The sequence below is a fragment of the Cyclopterus lumpus genome, chromosome 1, assembly GCF_009769545.1.
Source record: "Cyclopterus lumpus isolate fCycLum1 chromosome 1, fCycLum1.pri, whole genome shotgun sequence".
NCBI classification, from domain to species: Eukaryota; Metazoa; Chordata; class Actinopteri; order Perciformes; family Cyclopteridae; genus Cyclopterus; species Cyclopterus lumpus.
The window spans coordinates 11,500,328-11,526,812 of record NC_046966.1 but is presented as its reverse complement, the minus strand read 5'-3'; the positions used below and the strand labels follow the sequence as shown (position 1 = coordinate 11,526,812).

Below are 26,485 nucleotides of genomic sequence, written 5' to 3'. Positions count from 1 at the left end.
GGCTAAAAGCTTTGCTCTGCAGGCTATGCCAAAGTCAATGGCTCTAACATCTCATCTGTGGAGGAGCTTTTCATGATGGCTTGGCTTGCCTTTCTAAAAGAGCTGGTGAAGAGCTCAAGGATCATTGGGGGGAGGGACAAGCGCATATTAATGTCATTTTCTTTTCAAGGAGCAATTTCACAGCCTGGGGGGCTTATCTTAGGAGGTCCTGAGCCATAAAGCCTAACTGATGATGTGCTGTACAGACACATGCAGTCTTCCCTGTCTCGACTTCCCACACACACACACACACACACACACACAAACGCACGCACGCACGCACGCACACACACACACACGCACACACACACACACACAGACACACACAATGTCACACAGTGGAGTACAGGTTATGAAAACACACTCTGACAACACTCAAACAGTAGAGAGACACACACAGAGACACAAACACACACACACACACCAAGTATGCACACAGACAATGTGAAGTACATGCACAGAGACACACAAATGCTTGTAGGCACGCAGCCACGCACACACACAGAGCGAGGGGAATTCATGTCAAGCTCCAGATTTGCCACCTGAGTGGTCACCCCGTCCACTGGGTCTAGTTTGCTTACTGTCAGCCCTGTGGCTGCTCTGTCTCACAGTGGTATTCACACACACACATTACTGTAACAAACACACACACACACACATCCAATAAACCACTGTGTGGTACCGACAAAATGTGCATTTTTGTATATCATCGCCATTTATGTCACTGTTTTACTTCCATGGTCTTACAGTTAAATCAATAATGTGTCTTTTTATAACACAGACTTTAATACATAATTCCAGGGGGGGGACTCCAGTGGAGTACAGGTTATGAACGCACACTCTGACAACACTCAAACACTAGAGAAATGAATCATACATTTATCACCTTTGTCCTGAAAAAAAAGTTAATTTTAAAGTGTTGCAACACATTTTCTAGCACGTTGCCTTAGTTCTAATGGGTTATGAATGTTTTTTTCACAACAGGAAATTACACCAATCACTTATGGAACAATGCTAAAATGGAGACAAAACTTTTTGCACAGAGAGTAATGACAAAGTGGAAGAGATACGAAGATATGACGCCTGCAGCCAGTCATCGTCTCACAAAGCTCAGACTTCTTAAAAGCAGCTGTAAAGTCTACAAAGAGGGCTTTTATAGAAAAAAAAGGTAAAAGCAAGGGCTGTGTAGATAAAAGCTGGGAAAGAGGGTTGTACTTTGACAAAGCAAGCATGTAACTCATCCTCTGGCCTATGGACACACACACACACACAAACACACACACACACACACACACACACACACACACACACACACACACACACACACACACACACACACACACACACACACACACACACACACACACACACACACACACACACACACACACACACGCACACACACACACACACAGGGCATATCTCCCAGCCCCTCTGCTGGTGTGAGGGGCTCTGGGTTTGCCTTTGAGAGCCATCCATGCGGCAGGACAGACATTATCAGGGAATTAGTGGGGAAATAATGCTTGTCTCCAATCCCACTGATAACAACAGCAGTAGTCAGGGCAATGGGGCAGGAAAGCCGCAGTAGGGTCAGCAAGGCAAAACAAGTGCCATTCGGAAAGTGACCAGAAATATTGTACTTGAAGCTACATTAACAAAAGACGAGTGCAGATTCACAACACATATTTTCAGTAGACTAAAAGTCAGCTGAATCACGAGTGAAATTGTCGTTAACGGCAGCTTTTGGATAGTAAGGTCTGCTGTGGGAGCAGTGGTTTTCCGAAGTCATACGACCATCCGACACGCAGTTCTGATGAAGCACACTGGCAGCTTAACACATGGTTGTATTTGCAGGCATCTGCTTAAACCAACATGTTTTTCTGCGCCGTAGTGCGCTATAGTAAGTCCATAATGATAATGTAATGCTGAGGTGTTTATTTCTGAGGGGGAATGTCTCTTTCCGACCCATTCCTTTCCCAAAGAAATCAGAGAGGATTATCAGCGACAAAACAGCTGAATGGGTTTCGTTTTCTTGCTTAAGGACACTCAAGTAGCACGGATGTTCCCTCTCACGGGGGTCTGAGCACAGGCCTGCCACTTAAAAAGGACCACATTGGCAAGTTCAACTGAAAATACGCAGTGAGCAGACTTTGTCAAATGCAAGCTGTGGTTACAAATGCACTTGCTAAGCAAGATTGCCATTTCCATATTTCCATATTGCATGGATCCAAAACATGCAGTTCCCTCTTGTTCCACTTCCCTAGCTGCTTATTCTCGCTCCCTCGCCACTCCCTGTCATTTCTGCCTCTCGGCTCCCTCTTCGCTCCATCAATCGTTTCGTTTCCCAACAGATGGGGCTTAAAACCTCCACTGTCAGCCTTTTCTCAACAACATCACCCTCATGCAAATGAGTAGGCTAAAGACGGAGAAGAAAACAGTGTCCTAATGCATGCACTCGTAAATACCTTTAATCATGTCATGACAGACATACAGACAGGCGTACAGATAGGATAAATATGCACACATGTACACAGGCAGGTGCTGAGATATATTAAACTATGCAGACATAAACTCAGGCGTGCGCACGCTGGTTCAAATACACAGCCACACAAACACGGACAAAGAGCGTTCATCGATATGGGAAAAAACAAGCAAACACAACTAGACAGAACCCGTCGATGAACAAAATCCAACTTCGCCCCTGCATCTTAGCTCCAGCTGTGGAGACATCAGATCCAGCTTCTTTTTACCCAGTGGCCATTACAGCTTGTCTAAATTCAACTGGTGGACATCTGGCTGCGCAGAAGAGATAACTCTTTCCTTAATAGGAGGATTTTAATTGGCTGCTGCAGAGCTTCATCAAAAGCCCAGCAGACCCTGAACTCCCAGGAGGACTATAAACTCACATAAAAAAAAGTACAAGTCACAAAAATGTTCCTGCAGTAGGCTATTTCCATGACTTCATGTCCAGTTCACGTAGACTTTGTGGCTTTAATTACCTTTTACAGCCTCTTAAGGGAGATGTTTTGGAGTAGAGAGATGACTTTCGGACTGTACGGTACACAGCCGGCCTGGGAAGTCAATAGGTATTGACCCTGGGCAATTAAATTGTGATCTGTTCACCATGTAACCTATTCAATGGAGTGTAAGCAAGGAAGCAGGGAAGAGAAGGTGTGAACAAATAGTGTTTGAGAAAAGCAGAGGTTCTACTTCATTGATCTGTTTGGTTTGGAGTGACGCTATTTAAAGCTCACGGTTAACCGCAGGAGCTCAGACCAGTTTGTATTGAATTTCTTCCGTATCGGCTGAGAGCGGCTACTATTGTTGTGCACGCCTGGTGCACGCCTTTTGTCCCCTATATTACTGCAGATGGTTGAACCTTCACCTCACTTTATTTCCTTCTAGAACAACACTTAAACGAATGACCCAACTGCCTTCCCTCTGGTCTCCCCTGCTGCCCTTTACTGAACTGGCCTTCTTGTATGATGAATCGTTGTTACCTGATGGGGTAGTCGGCAGCACTGAGGTTGATGAAGAAATCCCAGCTCCAGTCCCTCATGGCCAGCAGGTCAGCCATGCTGCGAAGATACATGGTTAGCAGACTGGCACCACCCCAGATGGTGGCCATGCGCCAGGGTGTCACCCTCACATTGGAATACTGGGCAGCCAAGGAGTGCACCTGCCTGTGCAGGTAGTTAGAGCGCTGAAAACAAAGGAAATGATCATACACTGATTATTATTGCGTCTGATACCAAGCAATTATATTTTAAGTTAATGTTATCGAAAAAAAAAAATGAAGATCACATATTGTAATGTTATACCAATCTTTTATGAATAAAACAAAGGATTTAAAAGGCTGGTTTTACATTGAAGGTTCATCCCGCTTGTCGGTTCTCTGTGGCTCACCTGATCGACATGTATGTAGTAGTAGTGCGAGCTGTGGTAGATGGCTTTGAAGAGGCGGTGAAACTGTCGAGAGGCTCGTCCATGGACCACCAACACAAACGCTATTCTGACTGGTTTTGATGGAAAGCTCTCAACAGAGTCCTCATCCCACTGGACATTAGCATTGGCTTTACCTGTGAGGTATAAAGACAACATTTTTGTAATGACACCTGTGAAAATACATCTTGCATTAATTATCCACTGCATGGATTTTTCATCAGTAACATAATCAGGGTTTGGTTGCCACATTAAATTAGTTATTTATTTGCTCATCTTTGAGAGGCTGCACAAACATCACTATTAGATGGTGAAGCATCTATGAATATCTTCGACAGAGAAGGAAAGCAAAATGCACAATGAATATAGTTATTAATGATAATTAAATGTTATTCTTTCATTGAACAATAAACAGAAATAGCAAAACAACAAGGTTGGCAGGTAACAAGGTAAGTATCAGTTAGAGTGGTATGAGTAGCATATTCATAATATGCTATGTCACCAGTGAATATTCAAGAGGTATTTCACATTTTCTCTAATTGTGCTACAGTCTGAAATGAGGAAGCACCATGTGTGCTCTCCTGAAGATGTACAAAGACTATAATACAGTAACGTCTTGAAAAACACTGACTGTGCCAAAGGTAACTTCCCTTTGTTCTCCACCGTGTCATTTAAATACGCAGTGAATGTTCTTAGGCGGCCAACTTGGTCAGGAGTATGCACAAGGAAAGAAAGCCATGCTAAAACTAAGATATTTTCAAATAAATGAATAAATAACAACAAAAAAGTCAAAATGCTACCTCAGCTTCCGCTGTGGAACAAAAAAAACATAACCACAAAAACTCATTCATCCATTTTCTTATGTGATTGAATTGGAACTATGACAATTTCAACCAGACATTACACACATTGTAACTACTACCCTCATTCAGATGGGAATCCTATAAGCGATTCCTTTGGGGATTTCAGGGTGGAGCACGGTTTGACAATGTGTAATCATTCCTTTCTGGCAAGATTCCCAGAAGATGTCTTGGTTTTCCCACAAAAGACAACAATAAGCATGCAGGCAAACACCGCCTCGATTGCGGCCTGCCATGCCACTATCAAATTAAACAATTCCAACAGTCTCTGGAGAGTCATTGGTTACCTCACATTGCTCCATTGTGTGGTTTTGCACCCTTAACCGCTTAAAAATATTTGTATTTCAAAACCTGAAGAAAAACTTCCTGAAGCAGATCTGTCTCAGAACATTATCGCAGACATTGGTTGTTTTGAAATCTTCACTTATAACCACACATGTGCAAATGCAGCTCATATACACATATTTGTTCATATTTGCGTTTAAGAGATTAAATGGAAATTCAGTTCCCAAGACCCTGTCTGGCTGAAGAAGAAGAGGAAGCTGAGGGAATACAGAGGTGGGGGCTGTTTATTCCTCCAAGGTTATGTTTCCTCAACAATGACCCTCCTGACTCCTCTCCTCGTCTGGCCCTAAGGTTCTTGTAATTACTAAACATTTTAGGGCAACTTACCGACATGTCGTCTCTTTTTGAGTTGAAGGGGGCGGGCCAGGAAGGCCTGGTCCCTCCCACTCAACACACTCATTCATTCAAATTTAAGGGCAGGTGTCCAACATTTAAGGTTGACCACAAGGTTGGGGTTAATGACACGCTTCCCTGGCTCCATTTGGCCCCAATTGGCTGTGGCTTCTGTCAGTCACTTATTTATCTCTCTCTCTCTCTCTCTCTCTCTCTCTCTCTCTGTATGTGTGTGTGACAGCTCAGGGGGGAAATCTGCTGTGGGCCGTATCAGATTGAACAATAATTGGTGGCCAGCTAAGAAGGTTCACTGGTTTGCTTTGCACACGGATAATTGCCCAGTCACTTCACAAAGCACTTCGAGAGTGTGTGCTATGCTAGCTAGCTGAACTAATGAGCCCTGCTGTGTGTGTGTGTGTGTGTGTGTGAGAACTTCAATTACACCGTTTTGCCGAGCATGTGTGTTTATCTGTAAATGAGCTTCATGTGGAGTATTTTTTGAGCAGACTGCACCTTTTTCTGAAAGAAAACATAGAGCCCTCCTGTTGTACTCATTACTCTTCATCATCCTTCCCATCACCATCAATCTTTTAAACTACCTTTCCCTCCTCTACTGTCACCCTCCCCTCTTCCTCCATCATCTTGCGTAACTTCGAGCTCGTACCCAGGCCCCATCTTGACGGCTCAAATGGGAGGTTAGAACAAGAGCTGAGCTCGTACATCCCAAAGGGCTTGTACCAAATTACATTTATAAATGTCCTGGAGATATCTGTTTGCTCCTACAAACCATCAACAAAACTAGTGTTGCTGTCATATAAATCATATTGTTGGGTTTGATTTCTATGAATGCAATTAAAAATGTTCTTTTCTTTTCTTTAAACCTGTAATGACAGGCCACTCGGGGGCAGAGCGAACACAACCCTGAACACAACACTGACATATGTTAAGTTGATATTGCAAACTGTTGCCTATTAACACGGCACACAATGCAACAATAGATTTGGTTCTAGCTAACCAAACTAGCACGTTTTAATCATGCTGCTCGACCCACCAAGTAACAATCAAACGTCCTCAGCTACCTGACCTGAGCAGGCGACAATCATATCACCACCGAAGACAATTAGTGAACAAGATGGACGTCTCCAACAACCTGCTGATTCTTTCCATTAGTTCCACCAGCAATCACTAACTCTGTCTGCTGTTTCGTGCCTATGAGCGGATGATGGGGCTCAATCATTTATCGTCTTTCAATGGAATCATATTGTGATGAAATCATATATTGAGATACACAATGACATCATTTAAATTGATTATAACAAGCCCATGGTACTGACTGAAAAAATAAAATCTGATGTGAGATATTTCGAGAGAATATCATTTGAATCACGCTTTACATTACCACTGAGTTCACGATCAACAAACTGAACTCCAACTGGCCACCCCAGAATACAATGTGCATACAGCTCAGGAGGACATTGTTCTCTCTGCTTAATAATGGCGCAGAATAATGTGTAAAGGTCCATTCATGTTATTTTCTTAAAATAATAATAACTGATACCAGATCGGCATATTGTCAACGATACCTGATCCATATTTGAGCTAGTATCGGTGCATCTATCAAGAATTTAATTATTCAATTATAAAACATAGGCTTTACCATGTGGCTATCATATAGACTCATTCATGGACATTTTATAGGAAAACATGCTATATCGTGATAAATATATTCCTATCAAGGTAGAAAATGACCGATATCAGGATAGAAGATGTTGCCCACATCTTGCAGCTCTACTATGAACCAAATCAACGAGCCCAAAGAAACGAACCCGACACTCATAGAGCTGAGGGGAACTTCAGATCTGGATTTTTTTTTTGGTTTGTCACTGTGAGCAATAACTTTCACATCATTATTTGCTTGATTGTTATAAATATATTGATTATAGCAGCTTTAAGCATAATTTATGCACACATCTTTTTCAGCACAGGGCCATTTGGTTAAAACTACATGCTGGAGCAACACAGCTCAGTTATACTTGTAAAGTTAGCATATGGAGGAAAAGAGATTGAACATGTTCCTCCTGTAACCAATGATGCTAACGCCAGAGCTATCACAATAGCGTATGTAGCCAGAGCCTCAAGAACAGCTTACCCATCAAATCAAATTGGCCAATTTTCTGCTAACAAGGTTAGGACTTGAATTGGGATGGGGAACCGAGAGAGATAACACATTAAAAGGCAGCAGGCAGGCAGACGGAGAGTCAGGAAGATCAGTGATTTAATTTAGCTGTCGTGTTGTTACAGGCCAGCCACCAGGGGAAGGCCCTTTTCAATTTCGTTGTCTCCTTTGATCAAACTGTCAGTTTGAGTGGGCTGGTGAGTTGCTGTGTGAGATGACAGGAGCTTAGGCACGGACAAACGATACTCCTAATCTTGGGAAGGGGAATGTAGAAAAGTTGCTAAATCACGGTGCCTCCTCGAGTCCTAAAAACACGAGCGAGGTCCGGGAAGGTATCTGACGTGAACAGGATGTATAACGGCTTTCTGCTCCTCCCCTGCATTAAGTCCACTCCTGTGTGTGTAAATGCATCTGTGTGTATGTGCTGTTCATTTCAACATGGTTACTGATGCGTTACTGATGCGATGGCGGCAGCCGCAACAGATTTTGTTTACAGAATCCACAACTAGACTGCAGATGTCCATAAATTCAAAGAGTTTGTGTGTGATTGCCAGCTTGACAAAACAAATGAAAATTGGAAACCAATTTGGAGAGAATACAAGCAGGATCCCCATTTTCTCCAACAATTTACTTTAAAAAAAACAACAACAACAACATTTCTTGCCTTTGACGAGAATTTCAATTATGAGAACAGGAAATATTTTACCATGTAATAAAGCCTGAATGGTCACACCGCACTCTTTGTACTTAGCTTTGCGGATATTATTTTTTTGCCATGAGAAAGAAAGCTTGTACAGCAGAGAGTAGAAGGAAATAATGTGAGGAAATGTCAAACAATATGACAGCATTATTTGCAGGAGATTTTTCTTTGTATTTTGTTCATTAGTAAACCTGCTAGAATAATCAACGAACATCTCGAAAATCTCTATTAGTTTTATTTTAATCGTTTGGAGATGAACAATTGTTTAAGCAGCGCTGCACTAAGGAGTTCTTAAGAGTGGTGAGAATCTGTCTCATCTATTGTAATGTTTTATACATAAATGCTGCATTTGCCGGAGTTATTTATCCTCATATATCTCACGGTAATATGAGTGCATACATACAGACATCATACATGAACACAACCTCAAAACCAGCATTTGTGTCTTTTTCTCCAACCCCTGGGCTGAATCAGAACACTTTGTGGACTGAACCACATTTAAATTTTATTTGGAGCATAGCTTAAGAATACTATCAACAACATTTGAGGAAAAATGTGATGACAGTTGTGGGTTTATTTGCTCATGTCACCAGCACTGTCCATCAAATCTAGACTAGTCAAGTTTGTGAGTGTTACACTCTCAATAAATAGTATCATATGATGTTTCTACTCCAGACTTTAACACTGATTGTTGGTTATTTAGTCATGAAAATACAATGTTATAGATAAATATGTCATTTTAAGCATCACCAGATGTAAGAAACATGGTTTTACATAACAACACCATTTGGATCTCAACAATCAAGTGTGCTATGATAGGAAGCTTAATAGTGAGACATTATTCATGCAGAATACAAAGTGAGTGCAATAGCTGCACAGACAACCATTTGTATTGACTGAAATAAAATCTAATTAATTACAATGATGAACTCACCCTCGAGGGGGCAGTAGCGAGTGACCGTCTCAGGCATTAATTGCCCTTCCTTGTGTCTGCAGTACACTTCAGCAATTTGTTGCCGGCACTCTTTGCTCTTGGCTCTGGATAGAGCTGAAATGGCTTCCTTCCCAGTGATCTCGCACTTTGGTGGCTCGTCGTAGGTCACCCCCAGCGGCGCTGCGGTCGCTTGCCTCCTGTGCGGGTGTTGATGTCTGTGCTGTGATTGGGCCTGCTGGGCCTGCGAGTGGTCGTGTTGCCGCGAACCTCCCGCTCCGCCTTGACCGCCTGGGTAAGAGGCATTGTTACCGACCGCCAGAGGCTGGTGGCCTACAGGCAACACTTCGTTTGAGCTGCGGCTCAGACTCGGGGTGTTGTCCCGCCAGGTCTGCTGCTGGGCGTGGGCTTTCTCCTGCAGATGCTCCCGCTGCTGCTTGCTGCTGGTGGCGCCCACAGACTGCCGGTGTGGCTGTGAGCGTGCACCAAAGTTACTATTGTCAATATTCTCAAAGTCTTTGGGCACAGAGTTTTCGTTGTTGCTGTCCACTCTACTTTTCTCCTTCGGTCGGTGGGAGTAATATCCGTCCTGGATGAGGAGAGAGGGAACAGGACGAGAGAGACAAGGCGTTCGGTAAGTGGTGGTCAATGAGAACACAAACAAGAAAAACAATATCAGAATTGAGTGAGCGCAGTGCATATCAAATGTCGGATTAACAATCAATGTGGCATGTATGAGTGGGCAGCGCTGCATTGAACCGTGAGGCATGAAATGAAGTAGCAAGGTATTGAGTGTGAGGACTACAAGGTGCGACCTAACTGGAGGTGAAGCAGGGCTGAGGGCTCTGCCGCTCCGTGCCATCATCAGATTAGCCCCGGTTTCAATTAAATTCTCCCTCAAGTGAGACCAGCACTCCGTAAACAGATTACCAAGACGGGATAAAGGGCCAGAATATGGCTGTGAGTCTGTGTGTGTGTGTTTGTGTTGATCCGCGTGTGTACATTTCCTTTTTGAGTGGCGCCACATGAGAATTTTGTGAGGAAATTGTAGTGGTGTGGCGTGTGACTGGAAAGGCAGTGCCCTGCGTCTGCATATGTGAGATAGAGTGTGTGTGTGTGTGTGTGTGTGTGTGCGCGTGTGTGTGAACGTACAATTCCCCTATCTTTCCAGCAGAATGGGTTGGAAGCGAAGGAGGGGCACAGGGGAGAGCAGAAAGAGGGAAAAGGGTAATGAGTGAAAGTGGGGCGGGTAAGGCGACGGAGCGCTGAAACGAGGCATGAGTTCTGCTCAGTGAAATGTGCCACGATGCATCAAGCGGAAAACTAAGAAAGCTGCCTGGCTGCCACACCACTGTTGCACACCTTGCTAGACACACAAAAGGAAGAGGTGCAGGGGGGGAAAGGGAGGGGTGGGGGGGGGGGTGGGGACGACGACGACGACGACAAACAGCAGCCAAGGAAAGGTAGAGCTCATAACAGGGATCCCTGATGTGTTTCTCCATTTACAAGACAGAAAGAAGAGAAAGGAGAAGGGGGAGAAAGAGTGCAATGTGAGTTATGTGAGACAGACTGGAAGAAGGAGAGGTGAGAGACACACGAGAAGCAGGTGCGATGCTATTGTGAGCCGGACGCGGTAGCATTGGAATATCTTTCCACCCCTAAATCTAGGCCTGTTATCAGCTTCCTTTTCTGCAAACAACTTGTACCAGCACAATTACAAAGGTGGCTGGATGACACGCTTTCACACTCGGAGAGACAGGGGCGGGAGGACAGAAAACAATATTGTCATTGTCAGCTCCTGTCAAGCTGCTTCCTTTGCAGAAGTCTTGTTCTCACAACATCAGATACCTTTACGTATGCTTCTCCTCTCATCCGATCTCCTCCTGTTTCCTTACCTCTCCTCCTTCTATACTCGTCCATGCATCTCTGACTTCTCTTGACTCTTTGCCTTTCCCCCCCCCCTCCTTCCCTTCACACTTCTCTTCACACATCCCGATTCTGCTCTGCTCCTTTCACCTCTCATCCCTTCTGCTGCACACCTCGCTCCCCTCCTTCCTCATCTGATCCCCATTTCACGTCTCTTACACCTCCTTTTCTCTCTCTCTCTCTCTGCCTGTCATAACCTCTCCCTTCTGCTCCCCTTCTGCTCCCCTCCTTGTCTTTCTCTGCTTTCTTCACCCTGCCAGTTTAAACAGACCATGTTACCTGAATGGCAGAACCTGCTAATCCTGCGTGTAACAACTGCTTAGGCCAGTGATCACCTAAAAAGAAATCCCTACTTGCAGAGTTTCAAAGAGGGGGCTAATCCATGAGGTGTAAGTCACTGGATGTTTGCAGAGGTACAATTACTCTGTGTGAATTCATGATTATGTATGTACAGTGAATGCTTCTTGTGGCATTTTTCACGTCTGTGTGTCTGTGTATGTGTGTGTTTAAAGGAAGGAGAGAGCAAGTAAAGTAGAGGCAGTATGTGTTTGCCCTAGAGAAACAGATACTTTCACTTTGAGTCCGACTGTGAGAGACATGAGAAAATGAGGGACAGTTAAATTGGGAAGAAATGCAAAGTTTAAAAAAAAGGAATAGTTTGACATTATGGGCAATATTCATCTTCACTTTCCTGCTAAGAATTAGATAAGAAGAAATATATCACTCTCATGTCTGTGTGGTAAATGTGAAGGCAAGAAGAACATAAATACTGGAAACCTAAGCGCTTTGTGCCATTTCTGGGAACCAGCGAAGAGACTTTAAAAAGTTACTGCTCCCAGTCTCTAACCAGCTGCTGGCTTCAGCTTTATATTTATTGTACAGATATGAGAGGGTTATTAATCTTCTCATCAAAGTCTCGGCGAGGAAACAAATAAACGTATTTCCTAAAATGTCAAACTAATTCTTCAAGCTCCATGGAAAACAAGCAAGCACTGGTGCTACACCAAAGGCCATTTATTGAGTAAGTGAGACAATTGCTTTTATCTTGTTACTAAATTGATTCTCTTATTCAGCTCAGCAGGTGACATTGATGATTGATCACAATTGTCAGGATCTGTAGTGTTGTGTCGTGTTTCCTGTCTTATTTTGAAGTCCTTGTCTCTCGTGTCCTCTGTTTCTCTCCACTTCCTGTCCCTGTGATTGTCTGCCCTGTCCCTGATTGTTTCCTCCTGTGTCATGTCTGCTGTCTTTACTTCCTCATATGTGATTACCTCTCCCTGCCCTGATGTGTTTCACCTGTGTCTCGTTAACTCCCCTCCCAGTGTGTATATATACTCTGTGCTTCACTTGTCTCGTGGCCAGTTCGTTTTTCTTCACCTATGAGTCAACTTACCAGCGTTTTTCCTGCCTGATATCCTGTTCTGATTCCGACGTCCCTTCGTTTCCGAGTAAGCCCGATCCCTGCCTGTACCTCTGCCGAGTTTGACTGCCTTCCTGTGAATGACCCTGGACTGTTTACGTTGACGATTCTACTCTCCCCTGAGTGAGACAGCTGCTCTCACCACAGCGGGTCAGAGCCTTGCCGACCGGCCTCAGTCCCTCCCCAGTTACATCGGGAGAACCTTCGGCGGTCCTTCTCCAGAGACTCTATCCTGTTGCAATATTACCTTTATCAATAAAGGAATCCTTGTGAACTTTACTCTCTGCCTCGCGTCGTGCATTTGGGTTCTTTCATTAGTGCTCCGGCGTGACAACAATATATGTGCCTTATAATCAGAGTAGCACATTGCATTATTGAGAAACATTTTGCAAATAAAGACAAGGCCAATCAGTCACAATGATGCGCCAATGTGTCTGCTGCCCTACCAACCCTCCAAATCCCAAAGACATTTCATTCACAATCACGTATAAGACAGACAAAAGCAGCACATTATTACATTTGAGAAGCTGGAAGCAACAACTGTTATTTTTTCTTGAGAAACGAGTTATCAACAATTAATCAATTACTAACATTCTTTCTAGAATCACCTGACTGAAAAATCAACTAAATATTTTAGCATGACATTGCTACTTTTTTGTATGCATCCCAGCTGGCTTTAATTGTTTTAATTTGAAAAAATACAAACAACAGCATCACAAAGATGTTGATTCGTTGCAAATGAATTGACACGGATAAGAGTTGAGGTTAGCCCCATGTGGCCCTGTAAATGGAAATGAGTAGTATTTGTAAACTGGGAGATTCCTCTGGATAAACAATCCTCACACTGTGCTCCCTCCTCCCTCCCTCCCTCCTCCTGTGAGCAAAGGACTCCTAGCTGTGTTGCTCTTTAATCTCAGTGACCGGGCTCTAAACAGGAAGTGCTGGGGCAAATAATTAATAGTAGTCGTGGCGATTGAAGATAGGAGCTGCGTTGGACTGCAGACATGGCTAGGATCTGGGGGTAGCTATCGTGTTAAAGGGGAAGTGTTTTCTACTCCCCGAGAGTGTCGAGGAGGCCATGCCAGGATTGCCTGGCATCCAGTGTGCTGGTTGTGCAGACGACTCACAAACAAGCATGCACGCACGCACACACGCACACACACACGCACGCACACACGCACGCGCACGCACACACACACGCATGCACGCACGCACACACACGCACGCACGCACACACGCACGCACACACACACACATGCACACACACACGCACACACACGCACGCACTGCTGAGGAGTAAGGAAAAAGCAGAGGGGGTAAACGTTAATACCATCCATGACTGGTAGGTACATTTAGAGAGAGGCCTTTGGGGCTGGGACATTCAGCACCCCCTCCGGGAATGGTTTAGTCCATTTCTCAATACAGAACTGGCCCTTTCCACTTTCCCCCATTTCTTCTGCCACAGGGGGAAATATGACTTTTTTTTCTCTCTTTCCCTCTCATCCCTTTCTCTCCAGTCCTCCCCATCTCCTGTGCAGCAGAGAGAGAGAAAAAAAAGAGTACATATCTCTCTCTCAGCACCTGTCCAGCTTCATCCCTCTCCTCCTCCTCCCCTGGCCCACGAATCATCCCTCGCTCTAGGAAGGAAAGTAGTTCCTCTGCTCCGCCCCCTCGCCTCCTCCCTAACGCCATCATTTACTGTTGCAGTCCCATGGTAGATGTGAGGGAGATCAAGGTAGCGGCACATATCAGTTTCACCCCACCCGCTTCCTTTAAAAGACATCATTCCTTTGGGGGTCGCTGAGATAAGCCACCGCATGTGCCAGCATACTCTGTCAACACAAGCTGGTGTACGGACAGCCGTGCAGAAAACCACCATGTACATAAACATATGTGCAGTATATTCAATGTGAGTACAGTAGGTGGGTGTTGAGCCACCTCTGCAGCGTGCAGGCCAGCTTCTGCTACGACCTGCCTGCCATGTGGCTAACGAGCTCAGATTAATCACCTGCACTGAATCCCTGCGATACTCTGAGCAAGATGTGGCGTCTGGCATGACACGGGAGACTGATACACTGACAGACTTAGTTCACAGCTGCTCTAGCACCTCAGGACACCGCGCGGAGAAATGAGCCAGGGTAGAGCGGGGACGACCTAAATGCTTACTGACTTCTAAGAAGTCTTACTTATCGTAGCTTATCAGAGTTTGGGGGCGAGAGCAGCTGCTCTTTTGTGCTTTCTTAGATTCACAGTTTAGGTATCAAACACAGACAAAGCATGGCAAAGTAGACTGAGCTTCAATTCAGTTCAACACAAAGCAAATGAAGAAACATTGACACACAAAAACATCAATTTGACGCAAAGCACACGGCACAATGGAAAATGTACACAGGGGACACTAACAAGTGATGCACAAGGCTGGGACACACTTGGGCTACAGTCAAAAAGTCAAAAATGACCTCCTAATGTCTATTCCTAGCCACTTCTCCTTGACCTTGGTGGAAACCGTCATGAGATCAAGGGAACATGGAAAAGACAACCCCGGAGCTAATTATGATGCAACGGTGGATATCACTGATAATGAAAACAAAGGAGGACTACAAAAAGCAAAATTAAAATATGGCAGAATGATTTTGCTTTTTAACAGGTTTTTTTTCTTTTTATGATGCTTCTTGTTATTGAGAATGAGAATGTGTTCATTGACATATGCTATATTTTCTATTTATATTATTTGGTATTTGTTTTAACTAATTAGTTACATGTAAATATGATTTTAAGAAAATCAATACATATACAATGAAACAAAATGGTTGTCACTGTCTATTCATATACATCAACAGGAATCCCATTAGTTTATGACTGTACGGAATTAATTGTTAAACCTGTGTAACATAGGCATATTGTATGTTTTCATGGACGGCTGAATGGTGCGTCGCTTTAAATGTCCTTTGGTGAAGAATGGTCCAGTGTAGGAAGCACTGAAGCACCTTTCCTCAGCATTTAGAGAATTCAAGCAGCTCTCATCATGGCGGCAAATTCAATACTTCCGGCTCAAAAATAAGTTTTCGACAACAGCCCTGTTCTTGCCATGGCTCCCGTTGTGTTGTGAGCTTCTTGCAATGCTTTTTTAAAATGTAATGTAATGCATGTGTTCATTTGCTTGTGTTGCAAATATTTGTGTTCATTTGCTTGTGTTGCAATTATTTGCATGTGTTGCCTCAGATGGCACTGCGTTGAGCTCTCTGCACCCGACATTAAGATTGATGAGCTTTGGAAACAGTGTGTAAGAAATACAGTGAGAGGTATCTTTGACTTCACAAGAGGTGTGCGCTTGGACTCACTTTCGAGAGTTTTCATTGAATTTTATCTTCTAGTTATGAATATTTAGTTGCCGAAACCTCTCTCTTTCTTTTTCTCCCTTCGATCAATCCCTTCAATTCCCTTCTTCCCCAACGGCTAAAACTGGAGGAATGCTTGTCACATGCAATGTGTGTGTATGTGTGTGTGTGTGTGTGTGTGTGTGCACAAATGCAAGATTAGCGGCAGCTCTGAATGAACAGTCTGGGTTTGGTATGCACAGAAGCTTCTTGTTGTGTGCCCTGCAACAAGCCCCGGAGCGAAAGTGGTGAAAAGGGAGTGAGTCTTTGTGCGTGTGTCTGCAAATGTGTTACAAATACCTCGAGGAGACTGACAGCAAGAACCTCTAAAAACTACTTAACGGCTTTGTGTAAGGGAAATGAAAATTAGAGAAAGTAAGCATTATAAGCATTATATAAACAAGCAATAATATGAAAAGAATGCCTCTCCTCTGAATCTTCATAAAACAAAGAAATGATTGCAATTGGCTTCTTTTGGTTGAAACCACTGAATCAAAGTCTTCCAGAGACAATGATCCGAGGGTTGAGCCTCATGGGTATTCCAGAGAGCAGAGGTGACTTCACAAGCTGCTGTTGAATTTCAGATGTTCTTCTTTTATAATTATATGGCTTTGCTGACCATATTTGCATGCATGCATTTTTAACTGGACAAAGAGACAAAAACCCTCCTCCATCCTAACCATAGACACGAGGAAGATAAAAGGAGTTCCTCATCCTTAAACAAGGGACTTTGTTAAACACAGCAAAGATACGTGAAGAAGAAATGCATCTCTGAGGAGTTCAAGACCCCAGTGGAATTAAAAAATACTTAAGTTTTCCTCGGAGCATGCCTTTACAATACTTTTATGATCTCTTGCAATAGTTTCCCCCGTGAGCTCTGCTTGAGTACAGATTACGCTCAGCCCAGGGATCAGCAACCTTTCCTATCCAAAGAGCCATTTGGCCCTGTTTTCCACCAAATAAAATGTGTCAAACTATAGTTTGTTGTATTTATGAAATTATAGTACCAGAATAAAGACACTTGTTGACATTGTATTGCTATTTTACTAGTTATAACAAAATCAAACACTTGTGAAGAGGAGAAAAAAAAAATACACTGGTCAATTAATCAGACAACTATGTAGGTTGAGTTTGGAGACTTCCCAAAAGTAGATTTATTTGCTCTGTTTGCTGTAGCAGTTGAGAAGTCGCTCTTCTTTGCTCGTCTGCAGCTTGATACTGTTCAGCAAATGCTTTGTGCTTGTTCTGGAAGAGTCTTTCAACATTACATCTTTGATAATTCCTGTCACATATCAAGCATACAGGTAAGCCAGCATCGTTGGCAGTGAAAGCAAATGAATACGTCCACGCAGAATTAAACTCTCTATTTTTCTTTGTGACTTTTCTTTTTATTTATTTATCCATAGACAGTTTAACGAAGGCGGGGCTCTGCATATCATGATGAGCCACCTGCAGGGAAAGACGCTTGACAGCGACGTAAAAGGATGTGACACACAAATATTATTCTTTTTTTATTTTCAGTCACACAGTAATAGCTCAAACTCAAAGATAAGAGGTGTTCCCTTTAAATGATTGTCCACTGGGCAAAACATAAATTATTTTTTTGTCAAAGCCTCAGGGAGCCGCAACAGAGGGGCTAAAGAGCCGCATGCAGCTCTGGAGCCGCATGCAGCTGACCCATGGCTCAGCCCAATAAAAGCAAAGACAAAATGGAATAAGGACATTGGCAGGCGATTCGCCCTCCCTAACCTCACCAATGTTCTCATAAAAAGACAAGCACTATTCTTAACTAAGATGTAACTCTATAGATATATCTTTAGATCCAAGTATAAGAAACCCTGTGACGAGAACTCTTTGAATATATTTTTTATATCTGACTGTTGGACCGAATTTATGGTTGACACGATTGACTGACAAACAGTGTTGCATGGTTGATTTAATTGGGTTTTTTCCTCATTATCTTTACTTATTCACTTGCCTAAACATTTACTTTATATATAATTTTTCCTTATGGCCAGACTTGGCCAGATGAATGCTTTATTTCTTTTATCCTTCCTTAATTTCTTGTCAAACTGTAAAAATAAGTATAAAACAAAAAAAAAGAAGCATTGTAAAGCATGTTCTCCGATGGCCCATTGATATGTGAACCTGTGGAGTTCAAATCACGCACACACCAAAGCAGGACGCAGCTCTGCCCATCGGGAGCTACTCTACACTGAAGACACGCCTACGGGGATCTAACTTTCAACCTTGTCTAGCAAATGACCCGCTCCACCTTTTTTTAGCCACGGCTAACATGAGATAAGAACTACATCCATAAGTCTCTTTTCCTAAACATTAAAGATTGTATTCAAAGTTTAATATCAAAGCCATTTCATATTTCAGCATGTTAACCTGAGGCTAAATTTTAATTAAAATCCTCATACCCTGGATTATCTATTTATAATGAATACTGGGCTTGTGGCAAACTGTCACGCCGGAGCACTAATGAAAGAACCCAAATGCACGACCCGAGGCAGAGAGTAAAGTTCACAAGGATTCCTTTATTGATAAAGGTAATATTGCAACAGGATAGAGTCTCTGGAGAAGGACCGCCGAAGGTTCTCCCGATGTAACTAGGGAGGGACTGAGGCCGGTCGGCAAGGCTCTGTGCTGTGGTGAGAGCAGCTGTCTCACTCAGGGGAGAGTAGAATCGTCAACGTAAACAGTCCAGGGTCATTCACAGGAAGGCAGTCAAACTCGGCAGAGGTACAGGCAGGGATCGGGCTTACTCGGAAACGAAGGGACGTCGGAATCAGAACAGGATATCAGGCAGGAAAAACGCTGGTAAGTTGACTCATAGGTGAAGAAAAACGAACTGGCAACGAGACAAGTGAAGCACAGAGTATATATACACTCTGGGAGGGGAGTTAACGAGACACAGGTGAAACACATCAGGGCAGGGAGAGGTAATCACATATGAGGAAGTAAAGACAGCAGACATGACACAGGAGGATGATTTCAAAGTAAAACAGGAAGTGACAAGACAACAAAAATAAAAGCACTACCGTCTAGTGACGGTTGTGACACAAACACCAGATTGCCAGTTTGCTATAGTGCTAATGTGCCTTTTTCACTGGACACACTTTGACAGATCACAGTGTAATAAGCACAGGGGTAAATAATAAAATTTGTGATGGCTGAATTCCTCCTCCTATGAATCGCCACCTTAACGGGGGCAATGACAGAGAAACCTGGCGGGGCGTGATTGGGAGAAACGGCTTGCCCGATCTGAACCCGAATGGTGTTTTGTTGTTGGACTTCTGTGCTAGCCACAGTTTGTCCATAACGAACACCATGTTCGAACATAAGGTGGCTCATAAGTGTACCTGGTACCAGAACACCTTAGGCCGGAGATCAATGATCGACTTTGTAATCGTATCATCTGATCTGATTGAGGAACTCCTAAACCCGGCCAACATGTCCCCCGGAGTGGGGGCAGCGCCGGAAGACTTTGGGGTGGTTTCACCCATATCCCTGGCAGAGGTCGCTAAGGTAGTCAAAAAGCTCCTTGGTGGCAAGGCGCCAGGGGTGGATGAGATCCGCCCTGAGATGCTGAAAGCGCTGGACATTGTTGGGCTGTCTTGGTTGACACGCCTTTTCAGTGTCGCATGGGGGTCGGGAACAGCGCCCATGGACTGGCAGACCGGGGTGGTGGTTCCCATCTTCAAGAAGGGGGACCGGAGAGTGTGCTCGAACTATCGTGGCATCACACTGCTCAGCCTCCCGGGAAAAGCTTATGCCAGGGTGCTGGAGAGGAGGCTCCGACCGCTTGTCGAACCTCGGATTCAAGACGAACAGTGCGGATTCCGTCCCGGTCGTGGAACAGTGGACCAGCTCTTTACCCTCGCAAGATTACTGGAGGGGTCCTGGTAGTTTGCCCAACCAGTTTACATGTGCTTTGTAGACCTGGAGAAGGCTTTCGACCGGGTCCCTCTGGGTTTTTTGTGGGGGGTGCTGCAAGAGTATGGGGTGCCGGACCCGTTGGCACGGGCCATCCGGTCTCTGTACGCCTGCAGTAGGAGCTGTGTTCGTCTCCTCGGGAGTAAGTCAGACACGTTCCCGGTGGGTGTTGGCCTCCGCCAGGGCTGCCCTTTATCACCGGTCCTGTTCGTGACCTTCATGGACAGGATATCTAGGCGCAGCCAGGGGGCGGAGAGGATCCGGTTCGGGAGTCTCGGGATCGCCTCTCTGATGTTTGCGGATGATGTGGTCCTGTTTGCCTCCTCGGACCGTGACCTCCAGCATTCACTGGGGCGTTTTGCAGCCGAGTGCGAAGCGGCAGGGATGAGAGTTAGCACCTCCAAATCTGAGGCCATGGTGCTCTGCCGGAAACCGGCGGATTGCTCCCTCCAGGTGGGGGCAAACTGCCTACCCCAAGCGAAGGAGTTCAAGTATCTCGGGGTCTTGTTCACGAGTGAGGGTAAGGTGGGGCGGGAGATCGACAGGCGGATCGGTGCGGCTGCAGCAGTAAAACAGGCGCTGTACCGGTCCGTCTTGGTGAAGAGGGAGCTGAGCCGGAAGGCAAAGTTCTCCATTTACTGGTCGGTCTACGTTCCAACCCTCACCTATGGTCACGAACTCTGGGTCGTGACTGAAAGAAAGAGATCTCGGATACAAGCGGCCGAAATGAGCTTCCTCCGTAGGGTGGTCGGGCTCAGCCTTAGAGATAGGGTAAGGAGCTCGGACATCAGGGGGGAGCTTGGAGTCGAGTCGCTGCTCCTTCGTGTCGAAAGGAGTCAGCTGAGGTGGTTCAGGCATCTAGTCAGGATGCCTCCTGGACGCCTCCCATTAGAGGTTTTTCCGGGCACGTCCAACTGGTAGGAGGCCCCGGGGAAGACCGAGGACACGCTGGAGGGATTATATCTCCCGGCTGGCCTTGGAACGCCTCGGGATCCCCCAGAATGAGCTGGAAAGTGTTGCGGGTGAGAGGGAGGCCTGGGTCGGCCTGCTGAACCTGCTGCCACCGCGACCCGACCCCGGATAAGCGGGTGATAATGGATGGATGGATGGATGGATGGCTGAATTCCATTTAGCAGTTTCAGGGACCTGGTATTGTGCATGCTGGCTCTCGGCCACACTGTCACATCTTACTGGGTCACTTCATCTCCTTAATGTTTTCAGAAACATTGAAAAAACTATTTTGTTCTTCCTGGCCACCAATAATTCCCGATCACACATTCATATTCTACGCTCATACTCTTGACCATTAAGTTTCTTCCTCTTATTTTGAGCATCAGAAATCCCAGAATGCAATTGTTATCATCTATTGCACTAACTACGAGTCAGTCTGCATGAGAGCATCAGATAATAATTGAAATGTAAATGAGTCACTTAATGGGACATAATTTGATCTACTGTAGAATCTGCTCACTGTTGTGGAAATAAACTGAAGAGAACGCTACTGTGGAAAAATAAGAAAATACCGTAAATGCGTTGATATCTTCCGGAACTTCCCCCCCTAAATTGGATTAAGAGGAGACAGAGTTGAGACCTCAAATAACCTCAAAGATTTATTCTGAGTGTGTATTAACAACAAGGAAACTCACACTGTGAACAATGTTAGAGCTAAAATCCCCAAAGCATGTGGCAAAAGTGAAGCCGAGCTGCCTGAGTGTCACAAGGTTTGGTCTGCCTTCTCCACTAAAAAACCTTTACTCGGCATCCCAGAAGCTTACATAGATGGATTACTAGACACGCACACGCACACACACACACGCACCTGCATTTTCAGACTCACACTGTACACACACAAGTCACTCGCACATACACTGGTCCCTTGTGAGACTTGTTTAATGCAAGTCACATTTGTGTGTGTGTGTGTGTGTGTATGAAATAATATATGCTTTCTCTGATGTGGAAGCAGCAGAAACCAGAACCCAAAGAGGGTATTGAGTCTGAGGGTTATAGTGATTCAGTGTTTATGTGCAGTAGAGATGGTGCTCTAGTGTACAAAATCAAGTACAACTTGTTCACCAAGGTTTTCTCTATGCGTTACATGTGTCTGACATTCAAAAGAACAGGAGAGCATTCACTCCAGTGATGTGTGAAAAAGATGATGATTCTTAAGTGTTCAAAGTCACAATGTTCTGCTCACAATGTTGTACACGTGTTTGTCTATTGTACGTTAGGGGGTAGTGAATGAGGGAGGAATTACATTACATTTCATTTAGCTAACACTTTTATCCAAAGCGACTTAGTATCAATTACGCTCACAGTATCAATCCAGTTGAATAGATACAACTTTCATTTAAAATCTTCTCAATTTGGGAGACACTAATATAGAAAAATAAATCATAAAATTAAATGCATGAGCAGTTTTTAATCCACCTTAGTGGTGACACAGTTAGCAATGCTTCCTCAGCTACCAACAGCTAGCATTACCCAGCTAGCCAACCCTGACACGATGCGAGATGAGCTAAGAAAGACACTAGCCCCTGTAATATGTTGATTAAAGAAAAAACTAATACCTGGTGTTATTATTATTTTCCTTACATTATTAATCTACTGAAAAACAGGTTTCCCTGAACTGCAACAGTGGAACATTTCTGTTCTTGAAAATGTCTTGAAAATGTCATGCTAATAATGCTATGAGATAAAGTGGGTCGACCTTTGTGTCTCGCTGTGGTTGTGAGTACAGGCCAACTGCTTCTCTAATCTCTGTTTTTGTTCGGTGTCTGTCACAGTTTGGACAAATCTAGTAAGAAATCCAGAAACCGCACTAGATGCAGTCTGAGGTTGGGAGCACAATAAAGTTCCCACAATAGAGCTGAAATAGTTCTCTCTAACCTCATTACTCATTACTACTGCAGTCAATGTCCTTTGGTGGAGTACAGGGAAATGATATTCCTTAAAAACCATCCTCCTTGCTCGTCTTTTATTCCCAAAACCATTTCCCGTCCCCTGCCCTCCTCTGTGCCCCCGCTGGGTGAACCCTGGGAGTTTCCACATGACAACAGGAATCTAAATCATACGGCTTACATACAGTATATTAGGTCTGTATCTCTTAAGGGCATGAAAGCACTTTAACAAACCATGAGAAGATACTGGCAATTCTCCTATTTCCCCTCCCTTTACCCCCTACTCTCTCGTAGACCGGCCTCTTATTTTCCTTTACATCTCCAGCTTTGAATGGGGCCCATCAGGCGATTTCTGAGCCATATTTCACAAGGGCATGAAAAAGCTTCACCCCCTCATCCCCATCTCTCCTATCCACACACCTCCCTGCTCAGCCATGAAATGACACCCCTATTTAATCAATTGTGAATCATGAAATTTTGCACAAGAGACCCCTTTTCTCTGCACTTGACAGTGATTGAACTGCACAGCCATGCAATTCCATTCACCACGGCGATGAGAAGAAAAGAGAGCAGGGGAGGGGCTGCGCACTGTGCATTGTGTGTGTGTGTGAGAGATGGAGGTGATTTCCCTGTGACATCATGGGCCCCTGCTCAGTGGAAGCCGCAACAGAGGGTCCCTTCTGTGCATTGAGGCCACATGGTCAGGCTGCATAGTGGGATCCTACAGCTGATCTATAGGGGAGCAAAGGAGGTGTGTGTGTACGTGTGTGTATGTGTGTGTATGTGCCACAGACAAAAAAAACTTCACATAAAGATTTTATAGAGCCCCCCCAAAAGACCATGGGTCAAGAATAACAGAGAATGAGGAGAAAAAGTGGGTTTTGAGAGAGAGATTACAAGTAGAGGAGACCGAGTAAGAAAAGTCGAAGATAAAAAAGTAGAAAAGTGGATAAGAGGAGGAGAACAAGAGAGAGAGAAAGAGATGGGGTAAGAGTCCCCTGACCGTCCCCTTTCTTTCTTCTGCATGAATGGACTGGTGGGAACGACATGTGACGAGTGTGTCAGGGAACGTAGCGGAGATTCCAGGCCTCTGTGTGACATCGCGGTGACACTGGGTGACCCCGGCATGACCCTGATGCAGAGGTCAGAGTGAGTCAGCAGCTCCTTTATGTCATGGCAAGACAGAAAATGACAAGCTGTGGATGTATGCGAGATCCATTCAATCGCTGTGTCATTCTTGTATCGGATGAGGTGGATGTGTGTGTGTTTCTCTCATGTGTTTGAGTACAGCCTGCTAATGATGAGCAAATATGTCACAGTGGCCAGAGCTTTCGTTTCACTTCCGCAATGCAACCACAATTTCCTGCCGACAGGACAAGCCTCCAGAAGTACATTAATGTGTAACACAAATAATATGGAGAAGTGAGGAAAAAGATTCCCTGCATGATAACCAGCTTGACTGAAAACAAAACTATTTTCTATATTTTCCTCTCGTCTCGGTAGTTTCATCTTTTATTCTTAAGGTAATGGATGACACAAAAACTAGGACTAGATAGCACCCATGCGGACACTGAGTTGAAATGCGTTTCACTCAGCATTTCACCTCAGGCTCAGGAAAATGTGCAATGTGCCAAGGAAATACATGTTTACTGCTAATGACCATGTTAGCATGCTAATAATGCCCTCATGCAATGTTATTCCTTTACACAATTTCTGGATTAGCATCTAGAGGCAAATATGCACAACATCTGTCACCTTTTAACTCATTTGACAAAACAATCCCAATCAATCCATTCAATCTACTGTTGAATGGAGTGTGCAATATGACCAACAGCTCAGGAACAAGCAAGTGGACCTTGAGTTGGGATTGTTTTGTATTTCTAATTGCAAGAATGAATTGTGAAGCTCTCTGAGATATTCTGCCTACTGACAAACAGGAGTGAAACAATACCTCCTTATTCAACATAAAACAGTCCAGGGGATTGCTTTAATTTGTTGTGATGTATTTACTATTAGGTGTCTGCCTTCATGGGAGTGGCAGTTAATTACTTTTATTAATTAAGTTCTGTTTTGGTCTGGCGACTCAGATGAACAACATACACCTCAACATGGGTTGAAATTGAGCTCATTCCTTGTCGCACTACAACTCTCCCTCTCTCTCATCTGTATGCAGAGTCAAGAAGAATTCCGCTCTGGGAAAGAACACCTGAATGCATCATGCCCAGACAATAACAAGAGGCACTTTTCTGGGAACACAGTTTTGCAAATTACATAAATTGTTCATGCCTTGTGTCACTCTGACAATACAAAGAACACATGTAATGTGTACAGAGGTTAAGACCCTATCTGCTCTGTTTACACCTGCAGAGGAAATTAATTTGAGAACACTGATAGACTGACGGTGGGGCGAAAAACCAGATGAAAAGATGGTGAAGGAGCACAATGTTCATCACCTGAGGCGTTGTGTGTGCAGACTTGAGCTTCACCTATGAACCCAACGGCAAAGACAGCAGTAGGTTACTGAGCCATCTACAGACTAGACAGACTTTGAGTTGACCCTTTTTAGAGGAGGGGTACACAGAAACATTGAACAATAGATTAGATGAGATACTGATATCCTGGGCAAAACAGGAGGAAGAGGAAGAGGCATTCAAGTTTCTGTGGGGAGCTTAGGATGGATGACTGAATCATCGAGACTTTTTGGCTTGCTTCAGATGTAGTCATATATATTTGGGCTCCAGGCTCTAGAAATATTATAAAGGAGACAAAATAATTGAAAATACCTACATTTAGAGCTCCTTGACAGTCGAGGGGTTACAGCACATTTAGGTTTGATTCCAAGTTTGGGAGCTTTGCTGCATGTCAAACACCCATCTCTAAAGCAAAGATGCCTTCAAGTTCAAACCCTGCACACATTTGATCCGGGGCACACCTGGTCGGTTGCCCAATTGCCAAACCGCAGTGGTCGTGCTTAAGTAGGTGTTTTTTTTTTTTAATAGCCAGCAACATTGTTGTCTGCAGCCCCTGAATTCGGACGTTGGAAATATGTTGGTGGAGGTTTAAACACTGTTCGACAATTCAACAAGCATTCGGCATTAAATGTACACACATATTTTGTGAGCTATCAGATAAAAGGTAAGCTGTCCTCAATGCAATAAATAAGGAAATATATGTTGTTTGTGTGTCTTCACCTTTTCTGGTCACATATCTCACCAATAATGTTGGGAAAGTGACTGCAATAAATTACTCAGTCCACTTTACACAATACTCAGCAGTTCATAGCAGTATAAGTAATGTGTTTCATTACTACTCTTTACACTCTTTTTTTAATTAAATACATGTAAAATACTCTCCAGAAGTCCCAACCTCAGCTGTGTGATTCTCTCTAAATAAAAGAGCATTACGTGTTTTTACGTTACGGGTGAGCAGAGAGGTATTCAGTTGGATGAAATCTGCTGCCCCACTACTAGACGCCATCAAATCCTACGCACTGGTCCTTTAAGGTGACGCTGTGATAGCGTTCTTATGCTAACTTACAGACACAGAGCTACAAATAGAGGTGTATGCATAAATACATGATGCATTACAGTGTGAGGA

General features: G+C 44.1%; 1 protein-coding gene across 1 annotated transcript in view; it reads right to left on the bottom strand.

The window, feature by feature from the left end:
- LOC117738643 (xylosyltransferase 1-like) overlaps positions 1–26,485 on the bottom strand; it is a 75,470-nt gene that overhangs the window by 23,249 nt on the left and 25,736 nt on the right. Inside the window, exons 2-4 of the mRNA XM_034544639.1 lie at positions 9,330–9,915; positions 3,946–4,118; positions 3,540–3,742 (exon numbers count right to left, since the gene is read on the bottom strand). Coding sequence (XP_034400530.1) covers positions 3,540–3,742; positions 3,946–4,118; positions 9,330–9,915 — 962 coding nt within the window. The remainder of the gene's footprint in view (positions 1–3,539; positions 3,743–3,945; positions 4,119–9,329; positions 9,916–26,485) is intronic.